Source organism: Tamandua tetradactyla, chromosome 19, assembly GCF_023851605.1.
Source record: "Tamandua tetradactyla isolate mTamTet1 chromosome 19, mTamTet1.pri, whole genome shotgun sequence".
In the NCBI taxonomy this organism is placed as follows: domain Eukaryota; kingdom Metazoa; phylum Chordata; class Mammalia; order Pilosa; family Myrmecophagidae; genus Tamandua; species Tamandua tetradactyla.
In genome coordinates this window covers 40,520,183-40,542,015 of record NC_135345.1, presented here as the reverse complement: position 1 = coordinate 40,542,015, position 21,833 = coordinate 40,520,183, and the positions used below count along the sequence as shown (strand labels likewise).

Genomic DNA, 21,833 nt, shown 5'->3' with positions numbered 1-21,833 from the left:
TTATGACAAACAAAATAAATTATAACAAATTCTGAACTAAGAGGAACTACATTCATTCATTCATCAACACAAATTTATTAAGTATTTACAAAGCATCATGCAGTGTTGAGGCACTGAGGATGTAGTTGTGAACAATCAGAGAAGGTGTTATTCTCATGGAGCATACATTCTAATGGAGGAAGACAGAAAATAGGCAAGTAAACAAACAATAGATAAGAAACCTGAGGGGCAATCGTATCTATGGAAGAAACCAAACAGAGAAAAGTGACAGAAAGTAACTGGAGGTGGGTGGACATTTTTGGACAGGGCAGGTAAGGAAGACCTCTATGAGGCAATGACAAGACCTTAAAGTGAGGTGCTAAAACTCAAATGTTTTCTCTAGGAAGCAGGAAGCATGCAGGTGCTCATACCTCATCCTCAAGAAGAGATGGCGTTCTGTTGAGAAAACAAAACAAGCTCCTTGGCTTTAATTGGGTTAAATCTGTCATCTGCACATGTGGTACCCAAGGGATATCTCACTCTCTTGATCAGTGATACAGAAAATCTGCCCCGCAGGCATTCGCCAGAGAGATTTGACTACTGTCTCGCTCCTGCCAGAGGCCTCCTGAGGAAACTGATACTTGACAGAGATGGACTTAGGGGAATGCAACCTACCCATTTGTCCAGACAGTCTACGTTCCATTACATTAGGTATTTGGCCCTTATGGCCATGGTCTAGAGGTTTAGGGGAAAAGACCTCAAGGTCTTCCTTTCCCTCCTGGGACAGGAATAACAATGAACTGGACCAATTCCTGGCCCATCACAAGATCCTTAGAGCTGTGGAATGTGGACTATACCTGGGAATAGGTAGGCAGACTGTCTGAAAGTAATATTACTTGGTCCTTCTTCTCACCCCTGCCTTCAAGATGAAATAGCTTTGCTAAATTATCTTTGGCATTTTTATGTTATGCCCTCAGTATTTACAAAGAGTGGATATAAGAAATGGTCACGTGAAGAATATTTTGACAAACCTGCACCCACAAAGATATTGTTCAACACACTTTCTCTTTGTAGAAGAACCAATACAATACATTTCTTTAAAAATTTTATACCAGCAAACAATCCCTAGATAACTAAATTTTGTTTTCTCAGTCACTAAGAAATAGATAATCTACTGGCAGCCAAGAAGCTCAGTGTTAAGGTCGATGCTCATTTATAGAAACTATTAATTAGCCTTGGCTTTCCTATTTGCATTTTTTTTTTCCTATTTGTATTTCAATACCCTTGTTGATAAAGTGTCTTTTATCAAGACATCTTAAATCCTTTTAAGGAGCAGGTGAGTTGTACATTAAAAGAAATTCAAGTGGGATAATAAACATAAATTTTTAAGAACATAGTATAATTTTTAAAAAAGTATTTATTATAAAAGCTCTAATCTTGTATTTTGAGAAGCAACAAAATACAGTGGTTAAAATTCATACGACATGGTTCAAACCTCAGCCCGGGCCCTATTGGAATTTGGGCAAGGTCTTAACTTCTCTGTGACTTAATTTCCTCATGTGTAAAATGAAGAAAATGAGAATATCTGCTTTATAGCATTATTTTTGAGGAATAAATGGATTAATGCATGTGAAGCACTTAGAACAGGGCCCAATATCTAGTAAGTACTAAAAAAGGATTTGTTTGTAATACCTCATTGGGCCAATGCTAAACTCTTTTAGTATTACCCATTAGGATTTTGACTTTATCTATTTAAATGCAACATACACTGCTTACCTACTGTGGCAGATGCAGAGGAGAGCAAAGATTTGCCCCAGGAACCCCAGCCTGCCCATCCCCCTCCAGGCACAGAGGCATCCACAGCCTGTGGAAAAACAGATTAGTCACAAAGTCAGCAATTCAGTTTATCCCTGTACAGAAAAACTCCCATTCATTTGAAACACAAAGGTAAAAAAAAAATCAGCAACAACCATATCTCACTGGCTTATAGTTTATAAGGGCCATAAAAATATCCCAACCCACATTGCAGTGTGTACTTTGGAATCAAACTGATAACTGGTGGTAGCTTCTAACAAGCTTGGTTTGAAGTGAGAATAAAGGAGTTAATTGTTATTCTCCCATTATCTGGAAGCCAGACAGAAAAAGACAAAGACAAGGGCTGTGTGAAGAAAAGATATAATACATAGGAGTGCAAAAATGATCTGAAAAAGTTGAGAACAACCTTGACCCAGGCAAATCTTAGAGAACCAACCAAATGTGCTCTCCAAAGTAGAGCCAACTTTCAAACCTTTGGGGTGGTAGAAGAGAGCTCTGGCATGGATGATAGGGAAAGTGTATAGCGAAGCATGAATAGCCGGAGACAAGTTGCAGCAATGGGTAGACATCTTCTGAGGTGTCCATGCTACTCAAAACGTTCCTTGTAAGTACATTTCTCACCTACAGGGGTAAGACACTCTCCAGCCTCAGCTGATGCAAATTATTTTGCCTAGGAATTTAGAATTGTGATCAGATGATTCTGGTTCAGCTTAGACTGGTTGCTTAAGCAGAAGATGAAAACTCAGGCAATCTGGGGTTACCATGTTCTACCCACCATGTAGATTAATGAATTAGAGAAAGCTGGGTGAGCAAAATGAAGGAGATATGCTCAGAGGAGTTGTAAGAATTCCTGATAGTTTCTAAGACACCTAGATAGGGTTACAGCTCCTCTCTGAGGTCCTATTGAATTCCTACCTTTGGGTTCCATGAATTTCCCACATATCCTCACCTCAACCTCTCTTTTAATGTTTTGCTTATTGATATAACCCCATAGCCTATTAAAGTATCTGGCATATAATGATACACACACACACATATATGAAGCAAAACACTTTGACATTTGGCTGGCATTTTTTCTATTTGGAAACAATGAGAAACTTGTTAGTAAGAATGGAAATACTCATGGCTCATGACTGTCTGCTTTTATTTTTGGTGTCTGCATTGATTTACTTCACTTCAGTAATGGAAGTCAGTGGCAACTTTATACCATCATGAAGACAGATATAACTTGGTGATTAATATCATTCTTTCACGGGACAAATCACTCTACCTGTGTGATTAGGGAGAGTTAATACACTTAGGGGTGACAGCTTCTGTCTCAAATTTACAATACTTAATATGTTCTGACAGCTGGTAATTGACTAGCAAATGGAAATAAATGTAAATGACTATAGGACTTCTGGCTATATAAAAAAATGACTACTTCAATTGCTTTATTAATAAAGTTCTTTTGACACTGAGATGTGACTTTTCTTGATGAACAGCAAAGAATCTTTGTTACCAAAATAAAATAAATTTTGACAAATAAAACATGCAAATGTAATAGGAAAACCATATAAACTAAATGGTAACCATGTATTATAAATATCTCACATCATGAATATTGTCTCCACTTCAAATGGTTTGAATGGCATACATTTATGAGACTATAAGCTAGGCGGCATGGATCTACTCAGATCTTCCGTTATCAAATATGCTTATTTTGAAGCTTTTTTCTTACCACCAACCCCATTCCCTTGTGAAACCCTCACCTCCCTTAATAGCAACTTCACGTCCTAATTCACAGAGAAAATAAGCCATCCGCTGAGAACTCTCTCAACTTCCTGCACCCTCCACATAAACTCTCAGAAGAATGACCTCATATCAATATAATATAATATATAACAATCAGACGTGACTTGTTCAAGAGGGATAATCAAACCTCAGTTAGAAATCATTTAAACTTCTATAATCAATTTGTGGTCCTAAGAATATGAAAGAATGCAAGAGCCCATCAATTTCAAAATTCTCTCAAGTTAAATAGAAGACATTTACATATCAAGCATCTCATTCAAAGGCCTTTATTATTAAATAGAAAATACATTTATTTATTTTAGGCTCCTATCATGTCCAAAGGTATCGATAAATAGATAAATTTACAAATCTTAGAATTAACATCAAATTTAAAGGTCTATAACATTTAGATGGAAAAAATACGTACCTATCTGAAACATCAAAGATCAACATGGTTGGCCTATTTCCTTGCGTAAATCAGGAATTAGATTTTGTGTGTACCTTGCATCCAGAGCTGTGGGCAACAGGAGCTACGAAACTAAGCCCTTTTTAAGTTTTGTAACTCATGACATAGGGACTCTAAGAAAGGTCTCACTATGAAAGTCGGGAGGATGTCAATTGCTCAGGATGACTACAGCTCTATCAAAATCTGGTTAAAAATGACCACAGTTATTTCTAGCTAATTTTCTTTCTTGGTAGTATTCAACTCTGGGAAGATTTAAAATTAAACATAGGACAGTTTAAAGCATCAATGCCGTGCTACTAACATTTTTGTGCATATTGGTCTTTTCTGTACCACCACTCAAGGTGGTGGACAGAGCTCCTAAAAGGACAGAACACTGGGACCTTCTCAGGGCTGCAGAACAGGTTAATGAACTGATTTACACTTTACCGTAAATAATGTTCAATTTTAAAATGTCAGTGTGGTACAATTTGACCTAAGATTAGCTTTTATTATAGAATATGCTGGTGAGATTATGGAAGGAAAATATAACTCTCACCCCCTCAACTTCTATGGTGGCTACTGTAATACATCAAAAAGAATCTAAGAACTATGAACGACCCAAAATGACTTTGAGGTAGGAGTCTTCCAGGGCTGGGTCCTTGGCCTTTGTTCTTTATTTATATATAATATCTGGTTAATCTCAATCATTCCTATTACTTAAATAACAGTTCATACTTTGATAGCTTCCAAATCTATATCTCTTCTGGGCTGCAGAGATCATTATAACTAACTGCCTAAAAAATAATCCTCACTTGGATGTCCTATGGCATGTTCAATACTGAACTCACCATCTTCTCAATCCCACCCCAGCCTACAATTAGCACTTTCTGTGTCCTGGTATCCAAACACTGGTCCAAAGATTGACTGCAAGAGAATCATCTGAGGGACTTATTAAAAAGAGTCCTGGCGGCGGGCCGCGGTGGCTCAGCGGGCAAAGTGCTTGCCTGCTATGCCGGAGGACCTCGGTTCGATTCCCGGCCCCAGCCCATGTAACAAAAACGGAGAAACAGAATACAATAAAACAAGAAAATGTTTAAAAGATGTTTCCCTTTCTTCCTTCTATCCTTCCTTCCTTCTCTCTGTCTTTCTTTAAAAAAAAAAAAAAAAAAAAAAAAAAAAAAAAAAAAAAAGAGTCCTGGCTTCCACTATGACCCTTTATTAGACTCTTTTAGGGTAGAGCCCAGGGAGGCTCCCAGGTGATTGCAATGCACACCAGATTCAGGAGCCATTGTCCTATATGGCCAAATGGCACCACATCCACCTAATTGCCCAAGACAAAAAAACAGGTGTCATCCTGTAGGGTAGGTTTAAAAACAGAAATTGTCAAACAACTGGAGCGAACTCTTCTCACCCAGTTTAAGAGCTAGAAGTCTGTCACCAGCATATCTTGGCCTATCTTCTCTTTTTGTTCTCCTCAACAGCAATTTTATGGATCTTAGCATTCTACCTTTCCATTTCTAGGGAGAGATCCATCAAGCTATACTTTCTATACTTTCCTTTGAAAATACTTTTAGTGGTAACATTGCAATTCCCTACCTTCTCCATAATTGGCTTTATATATTGATACTGAATAGTAGGGAAGCCTTTTATTTATTTATTTTTCCTCCCATTCTGGGCAACATTTCTTGGTGTTAAGAGTTTGAGAAATTTGATCTAGTTTGGGCCTTTTAAGGGTTAATCAGGTAGTATAAGGTCCTCCAAGATTTCTGAGAACTCATGACACCCATGATCAACATCCAAGACAACATATCTCTAAATTGAGGCTGAAGGTTTTCCTGACTTTGTAAGATCAGTTTAAATGCTCCAACTAAGGCTTTGCTTGTGCCTGTCCCATCTAGCACACATCATGCTTTCCTTGCTTTAATATAACACTGCCCTATCCCTATTAGACTTGTGGGTACCTGAATTCCTGAGCATAATACATGGTGTCATGGGGATGGTGGAGGCCTTAGGGAATCTGGTCCAACCTCCAATGTTCATCTCTCATGGATACTGCAGAGTGGATTCTTGCTGGAAGATGCAATTCATTGACTTCTAAGTCTGCTCATCAGCATGTACAAAGGAGAAAGCACCCCAAAGACAGACGTAATTTCTCTGAATGCATAAACTTGGAATCCTTCAAAGGATTCAAACATAATGATCCTTCAAAGAAGAGGAGACAGCTGAGCAGCTGACAGAAAACTGGCCCCACCCTCTGCTCTAGGCCTCTCTAGTCATACCACCCTATCTGCCAGGTTGTATAGTCCACCATGCTGACTCTGGCAAGGGTGAAGTTAGTGGTGTGGATTCTAAGGGGTCTTAGACCCAAAGGAACTATGCAGATACAAATCACTTATAGAGAAATATGTGTACATATTTGTGTACATCATTACAAAGTTTAGTGTGCCCTAGAAGATCTTGATTTGTACTTTCTCAAAGGCTATTCTGCCAGATGTTTTAGTGAAGCAGGCATTTTCCCATGTGTATTAGTTAGGGTTCTCTAGAGAAACAGAACCAACAGGGAACACTTGCAAATATAAAATTTATGAAAGTGTCTCACGTGACCGTAGGAACGCAGAGTCCAAAATCCACAGGGCAGGCTGCGAAGCCAATGACTCCAATGGATGGCCTGGACGAACTCCACAGGAGAGGCTCACCAGCCAAAGCAGGAATGCAACCTGTCTCCTCTGAGTCCTCCTTAAAAGGCTTCCCATGATTGGATTTAGCATCACTAATTGCAGAAGACACTCCCCTTTGGCTGATTACAAATGGAATCAGCTGTGGATGTAGCTGACGTGATCATGACCTAATCCTATGAAATGTCCTCATTGCAACAGACAGGCCAGCGCTTGCCCAATCAGATGAACAGGTACCACAACTTGGCCAAGTTGACACCTGTCCCTAACCATGACACCATGGAAACTTTTAAAAAGAGATGATGAGATTCTAGTAGGCTCAGATATATCTGGTTCAATCAGGTTTTTAGACATGACTGTTTTCCTATATAACCTACCATTCCTCAGGGGAATGGTGTGTAAGGTCCAAACAAGAACTAGTAAATGAACTTTTGACTCAAAAATCTTTGTAGAATTTATTCTCTTCAGGACTCCCTACAAGTGTCCAAACAGGACAAGTAAAATAGAGGCTATGAATAACACTTAAAGTGTAGGCACAAAATTGACTTCAAGTACTAATTTAAGATAAAAGGATAGGCTACTGAGAGAGTAGAATCCCCTTTTCTGGTAATTCTTAAAAATAAGCTACATTTTCCCGACTTATAAGGGTTTAAATATGACCTGTGTGAAAGAAATATACTCTCCCCTCTTCCCGCCAGCCATGTCAGTTTTCTGCCCTTTGATTTTAGCTGAGCTCATGATGCAATGCCACACACATACATCCAGAACCACTGACCCAACTCTGTGGTCAGTGTTTGCAATTCTTATCCAGATACTTCATTATAAGGAAATGCCCATATTTTCAAAGTCCCTAAAATGCTCTCAGTGTCTCTTCTCTCTGGTAGAGATTTATAAGGTGCTTTCAAAAACAATATGCATTCATTTTTTAAAACATGCATTCAGTTTTACTAAAAAAATTCAAGAAGGCAGGTGTGTTAGAACCATACTGACAGTTCATTAAGCCACCATTATTAACAACCTTGTTATGAGTAATAGAAATATGAAATTACAATATAATCTATCCATCAACAGCATATACATTTTGAATTAGTGGAGCTTATGCAGTTTCGTTAAGTTATCAGAATAGTGTGGCTAAGATATTTTTTCTTAATGTACAAAGGTATTTTTCTTAATTTATTAATAACAGCATCTATAATAAAAATTGGGAACCATGCTTCCTCCCACCATAGGAAAGAAGGAGAAAACAGGTATTAGAGTCAGAAAGACTTGGCTCAAATCTTTACTGTATGGTACCTGCCTATTTCAGAGGGACTTGCTGACTAAGGAGATATTCTATAAAGTCACCTCATTTACCTCTTTATCAACAGCCTGCAAATCTCCAAACCTAGGGTTTCTGAATGTCTCACTTATTTGCTATGTTTTGTGGCTGTTTTTTTTTTATTAAGATTAATGTATAAAAAAAAATCCTAGTGGCTCTAAAGAATGAGTTTATTTACTCCCCAAAGGTTTTTGAAGTGTTATTTTAGCATCACAAAATTTTAGAGGAGGAATGGTACTTAAAAAATCACCTGAGCAAAGAGTCATAAAAGGGCCTTCCATGGTTCGTTATCTTCGAGTAGTTGTTCTCAATCCTGGCTAGGAAACTTTTAAAAAATTCTGAATATAATGGTTAATTTCACTCGTTAACTTGGCTAGGTTATAGTGCCCAGTTGTTTGGTAAAGCAAGCACTGGCCTGATTATTACTGTGAGGGTATTTTATAGATAGATTTATAACTATAGTTAACTGATTGCATCTATAGCTGACTGTATCTACAATCAACAAAGGAGATTGCTCTCAGCAATGACAGGAATCTCCTCGTCCAAAAAGTCAGAGGTTTAAAGCCAGAATTGAGCATTTCAGAAGCCAGAAAAAATAACTCCTGCCTTAACTTCAGCCAGCTAGCTTCTGGGGAATTCAGAGTCACCTTCACTGGAATTTCCAACTTGCAGCCTGCTCTATAGAATCCAGACTTGCCAATTGCTATGGTTACATGAGTCAATCCCTATAAGGAATCTCTTTATTTACAAACACACACGCATATATCCTGTTGGTGCTGTTTCTCTGGAGAATCCTGACCAGCACACTGATATCTGCGCACTATCCCTGAATCAGCTTAATCAGACTCGTAGGGTTGGGACTTGGCATTAGTTGTTTTTTAAAGCTCTCCCAGTGGTTGCAATGTTGAATAAGAGTTGAGACTCTCTGGTCAAGGAGTTCTTAATCCCTTAGGAATCCCTGTTTGGCTTCAAAGGGTCTGTGAACTCCCTGAATTCATAAGCAAAATTTTGCATGCATATTCACCATACATGATCCAAACTCTCAGTTGGTTCCAATTCCCTCTAGAACATGCCTGCAAAGTGCTTGTTGAGCTTTGGCTTAAACATCTTCAATGACAGGAAATACCCTAGTCCCTGAGGTAGTCCTTCATCTCATCTTTGACTGTCCTGGGGGAAACTGAGGTGGAAGAAGCCTGATTTTCAATAAAGGAATCACAAAACTTTAGTCAGAAGGAACCAAAGAGGTCTTCATGTCAGATTCTTCATTTTATAGAGGGAAAATCTGAGACACAGAGAAATCAGACATTTTGCCCAAACTAACAGAGTTAATGATAGCTTGGGGCACAAGGGTCCAGGCTCCCCAATTCCCTCTCCTTGCTGCATGCAGCAGAGTCACTCCAAGGGGGGAATGGCGGCAGCACACTTCAGGGTGAACAGGGCTAGGGCCTGGCTGAGTGTGCTCTGATGTCGTTTCCCTGTACCATTACCCCACAGAGCAGTCCTCAGAGGACTGGAAGATAGACGATTCTCTCCTCCTTTCATACTGAGTGCATCTCCTGTCCTTATCACTGAAGGAAGGAGAAGGTGCTTGTCCCCACATGGCTGGAGATTAAGTTGCTGGGAGAACCCAGCTCGACGTAGCACAGGTGCAGCATGAAAACAGAGTCTCTCGGCCTGTCTTTCTCCTAGAGAAGTTAGGTATAGGCACTGAAGGGAAGGGGCAACATGCTCTGCCTGTTTCTCTTGAATGTGATGTGTGATAATAAAGGTGATAAAATCAGAACGTTTTTAAGAGATCCACTGTAGATCTGCAAATATGCATTAGATCTGCAAACCTGCATTAGAACTTAAGTGATCTTAAAGAATTATTGACTTGTTTAGGATGGTCTTGAAGGGAGAGATGGAATCAGGCTCATTATTAATTTAGACTCATTATTTTTAATATTACATCTTTCATTTCCTACTGGGTGGTCTAGGATATAGTTGCTTAACACTGCTGAACCTGGTTGCTTCCTCTATACATTGGGATTAATAATAATTACCTCAGAATCTCAAAGAACTCTTTTGTGGAAATAATTTCATAACATATAAAATGGTTAGCATATGAGCCCTTGATCTTAGGTTCACCCCTATGAAACTTATTCCTGCAAAGGACAGGCTAGGCCTATTATAATTATGCCTAAGAGTCACCCACAGGGAACCTCTTTTGTTGCTCAGATGTGGCCTCTCTCTCAACCCAACTCAGCAGGTGAACTCACTGCCCATCCTCTTATGTGGGACATGACTCCCTGGGGTGTAAATCTCCCTGGCAACATGGAACAGAAATCCCAGGATGAGATGGGACCTGGCATGATGGGATTGAGAAAATCTTCTTGCTCAAAAGGGGGAAGAGAGAAATGAAACAAAATAACTAAGTGTCAGTGGTTGACAGATTTCAGACAGAGTGGAGAGGTTATCCTGGAGGTTATTCTTATGCATTATATAGATATTTCTTTTTAGTTTATGGTGTATTACAGTGGATAGAGGGAAGCAACTGAAACTGTTGAGCTGTGTTCCAGTAGCCTTGATTGTAAAGATAATTCTATAACAATTTAGCTTTTATAATGTGACTGTGTGATTGTGAAAACCTTGTGTCTGATGTTCCTTTTATCCAGGGTATGGACAGATGAGTAAAATAAATAAATAATAGGGGGGAGAAGGGATAAAATAAATTGGGCAGATGGAAATACTGTGGTCAATAAAAGGGAGGGATAAGGGATCCATAAGGGATATATGGATTTTTTCTTTTTTTTTTTGTTTCTTTTTCTGGAGTGATGAAAATGTTCTAGAAATGATCACAGTAATGAATATACAACTATGTGATGATACTGTGAGCCACTGATTGTACACCATTTATGAACTATATGTATGCGAAGATTTGTCAGTAAAAATGTTTTAAAAAAATGGCTAGCATAATGCCAGGTGCACAGGACATTCCCAATAATTTGAGCCTTATATTACAGTTAATAATACAATTTTTCAAAATCCAAGTATTATACTGACAAATTATTCTTGTATATGTCTTATATCATCACATGCCACATTTCTGATGGCAGAGATGATGTGATTTTATATTTTGAGCCTTCAACACTCACCTGCAGAGCTTAGGATAAAGCTGTGCATGTGGTAAGTATCAGTACAAGCTTAGGTTGAAATGAATACAATGAACCACTCCTACCGGATTATTCTGTTCTTTCAGGGATATTTCCAATCCAGATTCTGCTTCGAGATTGACAGAGTCAATGCACTCCACAAGTGTGTCCTCAGCCACTTCTCCATCGAGGGGCTCCATGGCACTGGCATCTGCTGGCTGCTCAAAGAGCCCAGTGTCAGGAGTCTCAGCATCCTGAACTGATACATTTCCATGCACATCTCCTCTGGGCTCAGCTGATGTTGACTCATCCATAATCGGAGCTGAGTCACAGTGCACTTCTGCATCTTTGGATAACGAATCACTACTGGGCATCTCCATAGTTTCTGCCTCGTCTCCAGTGGCTAAGGTGTCGCTGGCATCATCAGACATTTTAGTATCTGTTCAACACAATAAAAACAAAAACTTTATGCTTTAATCTGAATTGGTGATCTTTAATTCAAAGCTCTGAATAATTAAATTAAATCTGGTAGGGCTAAACTTTCTTCTACAAATAAGAAACTTTATATCCCTGGTGGTAAACTGAATAGTGGCCCCAAAGCTAGCCATATCTTAATCTCTGAAATCTGGGGATATTACCCTATATGGAAACACTCTGCTGATGTGATTAAATTAAGGATCTGGAGATGGGGAGATTATCTAAGATTATATGGGTGGACTTCACAAGTAGCGAGAGGAAGATTTGATTATGAAGAAAAAAAGGTGATGTGGTGACAGAAGCAGGAATTGGAGTAATGCCCTTTGAAGATGGATAAAGGGGCCACAAGTCAAGGAACACAGACAGCCATTAGAGGCTGAAGAAGGCAAGGGAATGATTCTGTCCTCAGAAGGAACCAGCTCTGCCGGCACCTTGACTTTAGCCCAGTGAAACTGATTTCAGACTTCTGACCTCCAGAACTGTAAGAGAATTCATTTGTGTGTTTTAAGCCACCTAAGTTTGTGGTACTTTGTTAAAGCAGTTGTGGGAAATGAACACAAACAAACAGTACCATCTTTAAACTTTCACGGATCTCTTACTTGGCATGAAGGGATAAGCATATGGGAACTAAGAGTACTGTCTTTCTCTGCACAATTATTTATTTAATCTGACTTCATTAATAGTATTTGTAGCAATAATAAACATAGAAAATACCTAAGAGCTTATCAAAAAACACTTGATATTTAACTTAATGACAGAGATTCACCCTGAGAAAGAGACATTTTAGTGTTGGTTACTAGCACCAATCCCCTGGAGAAGGCCTGGACTCTGGTTAGACAATAGTTTAAGAGAGAAACATGAGGATGAAATGGAAGGGAAGATGTGAGATAAGCAGCCAAATGAGGAAAGCAGTCATTATGAAGTCACCTACAAAGCAGAAAACTCTGTTTTTAAAGCTTGCAAGTCATTGACATCATCTAGAACACTGCTGCTCAATAGAACTTTCTGCCATGATAAAAATGTTGTTTATCTGCATTGTTCAAAATGGTAATCATCAGCCACATGTGGCTACAGAGCACTTGAAAGGTAGAGAGTGAAACTGAAAACTGAACTTTTATCTTATTTTAAACAATTTAAATTTAAATTTATATAAGCACATGTAGCTAGTCGCTATCTTTATTGAACAGCGCAGATTTAGAAGGTTGGTTTAGAACAATAGTTTGCTCAGGCTAAAATAAAGATACACAAGAAGCCAAGTCTTAGGCAAATCATGGACATTTTTGCTGACTTATTGGTCAAATCTCAGGTTGCTGCTAAAACTATGGTAAGCCATTTACCATCCTGGCCACAGGGTAGAAGGACTGAGAACTCATTTGTCTCATGCTAACCCTTTTGGGTCCTCAAATCTCTTCCCCAAGATAATTTGGCTCTGTTATCTTTCTGCTACATTCTCTCCCTTGGTGAAATAAACTGTTTTCTCAGTTTCACACAGCACTTCTATGCTGTGACTCTCAAATATCTACTACCAACCCATAGAGACAAGAAAAAAAAAAAAGAAGAGTGATTTCTGGGGCCTGAAGGGAGGGGGAGTGGGGAATGAGTACTAATGGGGATGGGATTTCTTTTGGGGGTGATGAAAATATTCTAAAATTAGATAATGGTGATGGTTGCACACTCTGTGAGTATATTAAAAACTGAACTGTGAAAGGGTACATTATGTCTCAATAATGCTATTACATATTTAAAAAATCTACCTCTGCCTGAGTAGTTTCAACAACCAGCTGGACATCCTTTCTTCTTGTTCAAAAGGAAATCTATTGTCTTACTATTAATACCAGATCTTCCTCTTGACTTTTGTGTTTCTTTGTGCGTGTATGTTTCTTTTGATTGCACTTAGATTTCCCCAATCACCCAGGCTTAAAATCTCAGAGCTGTCATTGACTAAATCTTCACCATCTCAAAATTATATAATATCAATAGCTATTATTTATTGTCCAGTCTCTCTAAAGGTACTGTCTCCTGTAGGTTGATACTATGAGCACCATTTTGCAAATTAGGAAACTGAGGCTCTGAAGCCACAGTTTCAGTAAGTGGCAGATTTGAGATTGGAATTTACATCTTACTTCAGAGCCTTATCCACAATGCCACCAGCGGCCAAAACCTAGAAGCTATTTTTTCAGAGTTTGTGTGCATTCTTTTACTCCTATTCTCACTGCCGTCATTATAGTTCATGTTGACTATTTCAGCGGTTCCCCTCCACTGTTGCTCTCTACCCTCTCTGTTTCAAACACAGAACACCCTCTTAGGCACATCACTCTCCTGCTCATACATCCTCAGAGTCTCCCTACTTCCTTTTGAGATAAGTCCATGTGCATCAGTCGGAATCCAAGGACCTCTGTACCCTCATCCCAATCTAGCTTTCCAGCTTATATTCCACTATTCCCTTCCCAAGCCTTAGATGAGCCAACGTTAGTGTCCACATGACGCCTGAACACCCACAATAGTCACTCAGGTGGCCACTGATCCAATGGGTTGTTTTTTAGCACACTGAGGGCATGGGTAAAATAACAAGCTTCTCCACTCTTTGTTCCTCCCAACTGGATATAATTTTTTTTCTTCTGAACTCCCGGATGCTTTGTGTCTATCTCACCTTGGATAGTTAAAATCTACTTTGATTAGAGATGCTTGATTTTTTTTCCCTGTTACATTGTAAATTCTATGACAAGGGTCTGTCTTGTTTTCTTTCTTTTCATTTTGGACATAGCACTTAACCTGGTTTCTTGTGCATAGCAGGCAGTTCAATAAATATGTGTTTGATCTATATTAATATCTGTGTGGAGATTTTAAATTAAAATGTAATTTGAAATGAAAGCAAGCACAAAGTCTTTTCCCCCAATGAAGCTCAGGAGCTGTCTAACAACAGGTAGTTCCAAATGACTCTACATTTCTATGTTCTGTCTTTTGTTCCTTCTCCCCACAAGTTAAACTGAGTGAGAATGTCTCCTTTTTAACAAAGATGCCTGCTAGACCTTAAACTCAGTGATAATATGTCTATGAACAAGTCTACAGGTGCAAAAGTCAAAGAATATATTCTTCCCTTTAGCTAGTATATCAAGTTTATAATATTCGATGTTGCAATGCACTGCCAAGGAACCTGGTCAAAACTGAGCTGAAATATTAAAGAATTTTAAAAGGCTACTGTACAGAAAGGATCAGAAATGTCTTAGTATAAATATCTGCTAGCTCTGTCTTGGCAATACTCCATTTTAGCTTTCTGACTCCTCCTCCTATGGACATAAGGTAGTTACTGTGGTTTATTGGAGGGGGGTGGAATTGATGGGAGGATAGTTGAAAAGCTATTGTCATTTAGAAGTTTATAAAATCTTTATGAAAAACTCCTGGAGCTAAGATTGGCCTAGGACAGGGGGTTGGTAAGCTATAGCCCTGGGGGCCAAATCTTGCTGCTGCCTGTTTTCGTAAAAAATGTTTTATTGGCACACAGCCTTGCCCATTTGTTTATGTATCCTTATGGCTTTTCTAGCCCTACAAGGGCAAAGTTGAGTAGTTGCAACAGAGACCGTATGGTCCGCAAAGAAGAAAAGCCTAATATTTTTACTATCTGGCCCTTTTCAGAAAAACTTTGCTGACTGTGGTCTAGCACATTGTTTGATTGCCCTGGCCTAAAGATCTCCCTGCCTTAATTTATCTTGTCTTCACCTGCATCTCAGTGGCAGAACCATAAGAATGGAACTATGAATACATGATGCTTCGACATCACTTTTATCCCCACATTTTGTTCATCAGTGGCTGGACACAGAAATTGCTTGATATTTATATTTCTTTGTAGGGTAATTTGAAAATCCTTATTATTAATCTGGATTATTTAGAAGCTCCAAACTATTGTACTTTTTCTACAAGCAGGAACAGGAGAATAAACCTGGCACCGAGAAACACATAGGCAAATAAAAAGCATCATGGACGCTTTATTGCACATGTTTTGTCCTAAATGTGTTAAACTGTTCACAATTTACTTTAAAATACTTAAGCAGGCACCATGTGATACATGTGTGTGTTAATAGTTTAATTTTCAATTTGATTAACATCTGAAGTTCTCTCTTCAAGAATATACTCTCCAGGGGTCTTTAGTTAGCATTTCAAAATCCATAATTCAGTGTTTACCTCTCTAGAGGGTTCAACTATCATCCCCTCCAATCAGCTTTCTAAGACATGCTAATTAGCAAAAAGGGATATTAAAATCACTTTTCATTAGTGAGAAGGAAGGTATGTAAGGTATGTAGATTGGTGAGAAACAACATATAGGGGCCTCTGTTCTTCTATGACCAGGGCAGAAGAGTATATTGAGTCCAGCAGCCTACAGCATTTTGGACTAGAGTTTTTTCTAGAGCTTCTAGCTTCTTATGGGAGAATTCCAAAACCTGAAGCTGACCAGAAGGGTAGCTGAGCCCTGAGTCTTGGTGCTTGAATAGTTCTCATCAGAGGACCTAAAGGGCAGAGAGCTAGGACTTCATCAAGCTTACAAGAACAGCCTCGTTACAACTAAGCCTCGTTGCTAATATGTGTGTAAACGTGAGACAGAATTCCATCTCAGAACTTGGTTTCTCAATAATACAGCTCTGGGCCTGGAGACCACAGCCCTCACCCAGCTCTGACTGCCTCTGACCAATTGCCTTGGGTCAACTGACCTCAAGGGTAGCAAAAATGCTGCAATAAAACCTCCCTTTTCTCAGCGGCTGCTCCATAGACAACCAGCAACAAGAAACCTTCAGAAATGCCCCAAAAATCAGCTGTAAGAAGGCTAAAGAAATATTTACAGAAAAGTCTTAAGTTTCAGAAAGATTAGATTTGTAAATCTGTTTACATAAGGGAAATGTTTGCCATAATATCAGCTCTGTTTCAACTTTTAATGATATGTATCTCTAGTATTATACGTACTTCTACCTGTAATAGGTCTACCTTTTTTCCTAAATTAAAACCGAAAGAAAAAAAAATCTTTTTGTTTGTTCCGGTTGGTCTCTTATCTACTCTGGGCATTATTATGACTAGAGAAACGTAATTATTTTTAAGACTGTGCACTTTTGTCGCAAGCCATTAGAGAACATGTGTCCTAAATACACAGCTGTTTCTGAGCAAGGACTAAAAAGCCTACCAGGACGTCAGCCCTGTCACGCTCTGTGTTTCCTGGGACCATCCCCATCTCTGCCTAAGTGCCCCATAAGCACAGTCTGACGTCTCATAAACCTCTCCTGATTTTCGGTTTAGAACACTGATCATTACAGCCATGTCCCATGGCTTTGATGCAAGGGAGACTCAATCCACAGAAACAAGGAGGCTTCTTCAGTAAACTCCAAGGAAAGGAAGGATGGAGCATAAAGAAGCCTTTGTGGGGCTAGGAATAGCTTTCATGAGTAAATTCATTCATCACCTAAATTGCTTCCAGAACTATGTGAAGTATTGAAGCAGCAGCATCACAGCTCCCAAAACAAGTTTAAACAGAAGACATGGTCACTATGCTTCAAAAATTGATGACTCTGCTTGAGGAGCTAAATAATAGTTAAATAAGGATGCAAAACAGCACATCAAAATAGGGAAAATTGTGCCTGAATTCGACAGACCTTATGCAAGGGAGGACCTTGATGTGGCTTTGATATGGTTATTTCCAGGTAGGGTAGAAGAAGAGCATGTGCAAATTCCCAGCGTTTGGAATGTATTCTAGATAGTTAGGACGGACATCAGTGTGGCTGGGCCAAGAGAACACAGAGAAATTCTGTGGGGCGGGAGGGACAATATGCTGAGGTGGGGAGAACCCTGCCCTGGGGGTCAAGAACTGTGGTCTCTCTTCCCTCCACCCCTTCGTGAGCATGGATCTCATTCATAGCTGGGCTTCCCACTATTTCCTCTGTAAAGCAAGGATATTGGACAAAATGATCTGGAGACATGGTTCCCGAATGCCAGCCCACAGGAAGGGGCTGGTCCAGGGTGAGAGAGCAAAATGAAGACAAAAGATAGCATTATTTTCCATAAGTCTAAATTTATTAAATGTAAAGGACTGCCTTCATGTAAAGTCTGGCCTTCACGCTTTTCTTGGTATGAGAATGTCTTTTCTTTTATGAAATGGTGATGGCAGTGGATGGATTTTTTTTTTTAATGGCCTTACTTGGCAAAATAAAAATTTGGTAATGCAATGTCCTATTTAAGACCCTCTCCCCCAACTAAAAAGAAGGCTAGTCTGTGAAGGACAGGGATAAGAACTCTAGATGGCAGGTTTTAAATTCAGGTTGTAAGAGTTCCTAGGATGCTTAATAAGTACACAGTCCCAGGTCTCAGACTTTTCCTCCAGTCCAGCCTCTTTTTTTCTGAAACATAGGTGGGCTCTATTGCTTCCCTGTTTAAAAGCCATTAGTTCCAAATATCTCCCCACGGCCTCCGTGGTCCCTCATAATCCAGCCCTGACCTCTCTGTCTACCCCCTGCCACTCGCAACACACCCTACACTTTTGTCTCACCAGACTTTTCTTCATTTTCTACCCTGCTTGTAGGCCTTCACACCTCCTTTTCACTGCTTAGGCAGTCTCCTCTGCCTGGGCTACCCTGCTTCCAAGTGCCTGGCAAATTCTTAATCATCTCTAAAAGTCTGACGTCACCTTTTCCTCTGACATTTCCCTTAATCTGCCCTGCTCCTTCCAAATAATTAATTGCTCCCTCTTCTATGGGTTGTCTGCACAGACTTCTCCTGCTACATTTACAAGAAGTACTTGTTTTTACATCTGTCTTTCCTCCAGGGTTGTGACCCAATCCACACCTAGCCTAGAATCTGACCCTCAAATATTTCCTGAATGAAATACATTGTGTTTGATACTGATTCAAGAGAAACAATGTTTGCCATAGGTCCAGTCTCATAAATAAATGGCTACTTACATGGTCTCAATCCTGGTGGTTTAGAAGTCTCCCTATTACTGTCAAATCACTTCTGCACTGCGCTTCAAATTCCACCATTAAAGTTTTATTCTTTTTGCATCAAGCTTACAAAGTAAGAAGTTTATCAGATTCTCAGAGTTTGATGGCAGAAAGACAGGAGAGACCATGGGCATGTGGATGGGGTAGGAATGGGGCCACTGGGGGAAAAGAGGGAGAGAGGCTGCTGAGCATAAAGCCTGTCTCATTCTCTGTAACCTAGGTTGACTGATTTCCTACGAAGTTCATTATACATTTAGTCTAAAAGCCACCTGCTTGCCTCTCTTCAAGAAGTACAGGATGGGAACCTCAGGATGATAGGGGACAGATGATGTCCTCATAGCCCATACAAAGGGATGTCTTTTTATTCTAGGAAAAGCCAGTACACTCCAGGCACCCGGATCTGGGGCAGCTAGAAATACTCACCAGATTCCAGGGTAGTCGAGATGATTGGGTGGAGGTGGGGCTTGGGGTTGGGGTGGGGACTTGAACCCAAACCCAGGACTGTGAATAGAGGTGGTGTCAGCCTAAGGTGTTAGCTGGGGTGCAAGAGCAGGCCGGGGCGTGGGTCTGCAGGGGGCGGAGTGGTGAGCTAGGGTGGAAGGTCAAGGACCGACCTCGCTTCCCGCGGCCAAGGCCAGGCACACTCCGGGATGGAGGCCTTTGCCTTTCCGGGACCAGCCACCTCCGTGCTCCGAGCGAGCTACGGAGACTCTGCTGTCTGCTTCTACCTTCAACCTGGGATACTGGGGAAACTTTTTCAGACTTGCTTGGTGCCACGACTGGATACTTTTGGAAGCAAAGGTAAGCTCCACCGCAGAGGTTCTGATGCTGGCGGCCGCCGGCCGAGGGGGCAGACCCGGCGTGCGGGCGTGTGGGTGTGTGCATGAGCGTGGACTCGGAGCGACACACACTCACACACACACACTCACACGCCCGCACCCACGCAGGGCCCTCGGCCGCGCCGCTCGCGCCTCCCCGGACCTTCACTCCCAAGCCCGATCCTCCCGTGGTCCCGCGCCTGCGGATGGCGTTTTAACAGCGCAGCGGCCTGGGTTCGGGGATCACCGACCAGAAGCAACGGCAGGTCTCCCCACCACCCCGCAGCGGGCTGCCCCTCATTCCACCCGCCCGCCCGGGGAAGGGGATGGAGAGAGAGTTTCCCGGGGCTCTTACCGCTCAGGCGGCCGAGTGCGCGCGGGAGGGCCGGGCGGGTCCCGCCCCGCCACGTCTGCAGGGCCGGCGGGGACGCGGCCGGAGGGCGGGCCCGCGAGGGGAGAGGAGGGCGGGACGAGCTGCCCCGCCCCGCGCCCGGTTGGCGCTGGAGGGGGCCAGATTCTGGACGTGCGCCCCACCCCAGCCAGGGAGCGCTGGCCGGGTCGCTCGGGCATCCTAACTCTCTAGGCTGGTCTGGTCTCGGGTCCTGCTTCCCGACCCTCCCTGGGAAACTGCAGTTCCCAGCACTGCGCCTGCGGGGAGGGCCGGAGGGACGCTCGCCTTATCCCTGGAGGGCCTCAGGGGTCGCCGATCCCTTGCCATCCTTTTAAGCGCGGGGAAAACCCCGGAGGCAGCCTCACCGGGAAGGGGTTGCCCAATTCAGCGAGAGTTTGTCATCTTCCGATTCTGCATGAAACAGTTCCTCTCCCTTCCTCCGTCGGTGGGAGTGTAATCTGATTACACTCAATAACAAACTTTCTAGAAGGTCAGTTTGGAAATGTGGAGCAAAATTCAAATGCATTAGCTTTGGCCCAGGAATTCCACACCTGGGAATTTGTCCTAAGTATACAGACGAAATGTGCGAATACTTATGTTATTGTGGTCTTTAACAGGGAAAACAAAATGTCTCATAATAAGGGGAACTAAACTATAGCTACTCAAAACAGTCTAATATGCTGCAGCCACTAAAAATTATAATTGAACATCTGTATTTGTGGATATGGGAGGAAGGCCGTAGCCGAACATTAAGTGTGTATGTGTGGAGGGGAGGAGGGGATTATAAAAGTGTAGGGGGCGTTGCGATGGTGGCTCGGTGGCAGAATTCTCACCTGCCATGCTGGAGACCTGGGTTTGGTTCCCTGTGCCTGCCCATGGGAAAAAAGAAGCACTTTCTAAAAGTGTATGTAGAATTTGTATCTGTTTTTTGGTTAATATATATGTATGTGTATATTTATATAAAAGTAAGTAAAAATATAATTTCAGAAAACAGTGGTGGGGGGTGCGAGGGTACGTCAGTGGTAGAATTCTCGCCTGCCGTGCAGGAGACCCGGGTTGCATTGCCCATCCATGCACTTCCCATAAAACAAAACAAACAAAAAATTCAACAAATGGTGCTGCAATAACGGGATACTCACATGGGAAAAGAATGAAATGTGACCCTGCCACACAGCATACAAAACATCAAACAAACACGAAAAAATAGTGGTTCTTTCTGAGTGATGTGTATAAGGTGAATTTGTTTTTCTCCTGTCCCACATCCTCTTTAAAAAAAAAAGATGAATGTAATACATGCCAATTGCAATAATTTAAAAGCATTTTTAATGGTAATAGCTTTACTCTTTCCCTGTAAATATTACTTTCATTTTTAATTGTGTGTGGCTCCTACCAGTTTTTCTAAGTTGATATACATTTATACGTATACAATTGTTTTGTTTGGTGTTTATAAAAATGACAAGATATTGATGTATTTTGTTAATTGTTTTTACTGATTTATTATGTATTATATTTCTTGAATAATACATATCAATAAAAAATATCCTTCTAATGCTTGCATTGTATGTCATAATATGTTTTGTATCACAATTTATTTAGTCATCTCCCTATTGAAAGGCAACAGGCCATTTCTAGTTCCTTCTTTATATTTCGGTATAGAATATGTCAATAGAGAAATAAACAAGCCTGCAGGTGACAAAGGTGCTTATTTGGGGTCTTACAAAAGAATGAAAGAGGACCCCTACCTTACACCCTATACAAAAATTAATTCAAAATGAATTAAAGAACTGAATGTAAGAGTCAGTATTATTAAAGTTCTAGAAGAAAATGTAAGGAAAAATCTTCAAGATCTAGTAATAGTAGGTAGCTTCTTAAACTATGCCTAAAGCACAAGCAATGAGAGAAAAAATAGGCAGTTGGGAACTCCTTAAGATCAAGAGCTTCTGTGCCTCAAAGAATTTTGTTAAAAAGGTGAAGAGGCAGCCAACTCAATGGGAGAAAATATTTCGAAACCACAAATCAGATAAAGGCTTGATATCC

At 40.7% G+C, this 21,833-nt stretch overlaps 2 protein-coding genes across 2 annotated transcripts in view; one reads left to right on the top strand and one right to left on the bottom strand.

Moving 5' to 3' along the window:
• Positions 1 to 19,842, bottom strand: part of FAM114A1 (family with sequence similarity 114 member A1) — an 86,008-nt gene extending 66,166 nt beyond the window's left edge. The window contains exons 1-3 of the mRNA XM_077136603.1: positions 19,761 to 19,842; positions 11,223 to 11,575; positions 1,756 to 1,843 (exon numbers count right to left, since the gene is read on the bottom strand). Of these exons, the coding sequence (XP_076992718.1) occupies positions 1,756 to 1,843; positions 11,223 to 11,567 (433 nt within the window). The 5' untranslated portion in view covers positions 11,568 to 11,575; positions 19,761 to 19,842. The remainder of the gene's footprint in view (positions 1 to 1,755; positions 1,844 to 11,222; positions 11,576 to 19,760) is intronic.
• Positions 19,125 to 21,833, top strand: part of TLR6 (toll like receptor 6) — a 42,606-nt gene continuing 39,897 nt past the window's right edge. Inside the window, exon 1 of the mRNA XM_077136601.1 lies at positions 19,125 to 19,388. The gene's annotated coding sequence lies outside the window, so the exon portion shown is untranslated. The remainder of the gene's footprint in view (positions 19,389 to 21,833) is intronic.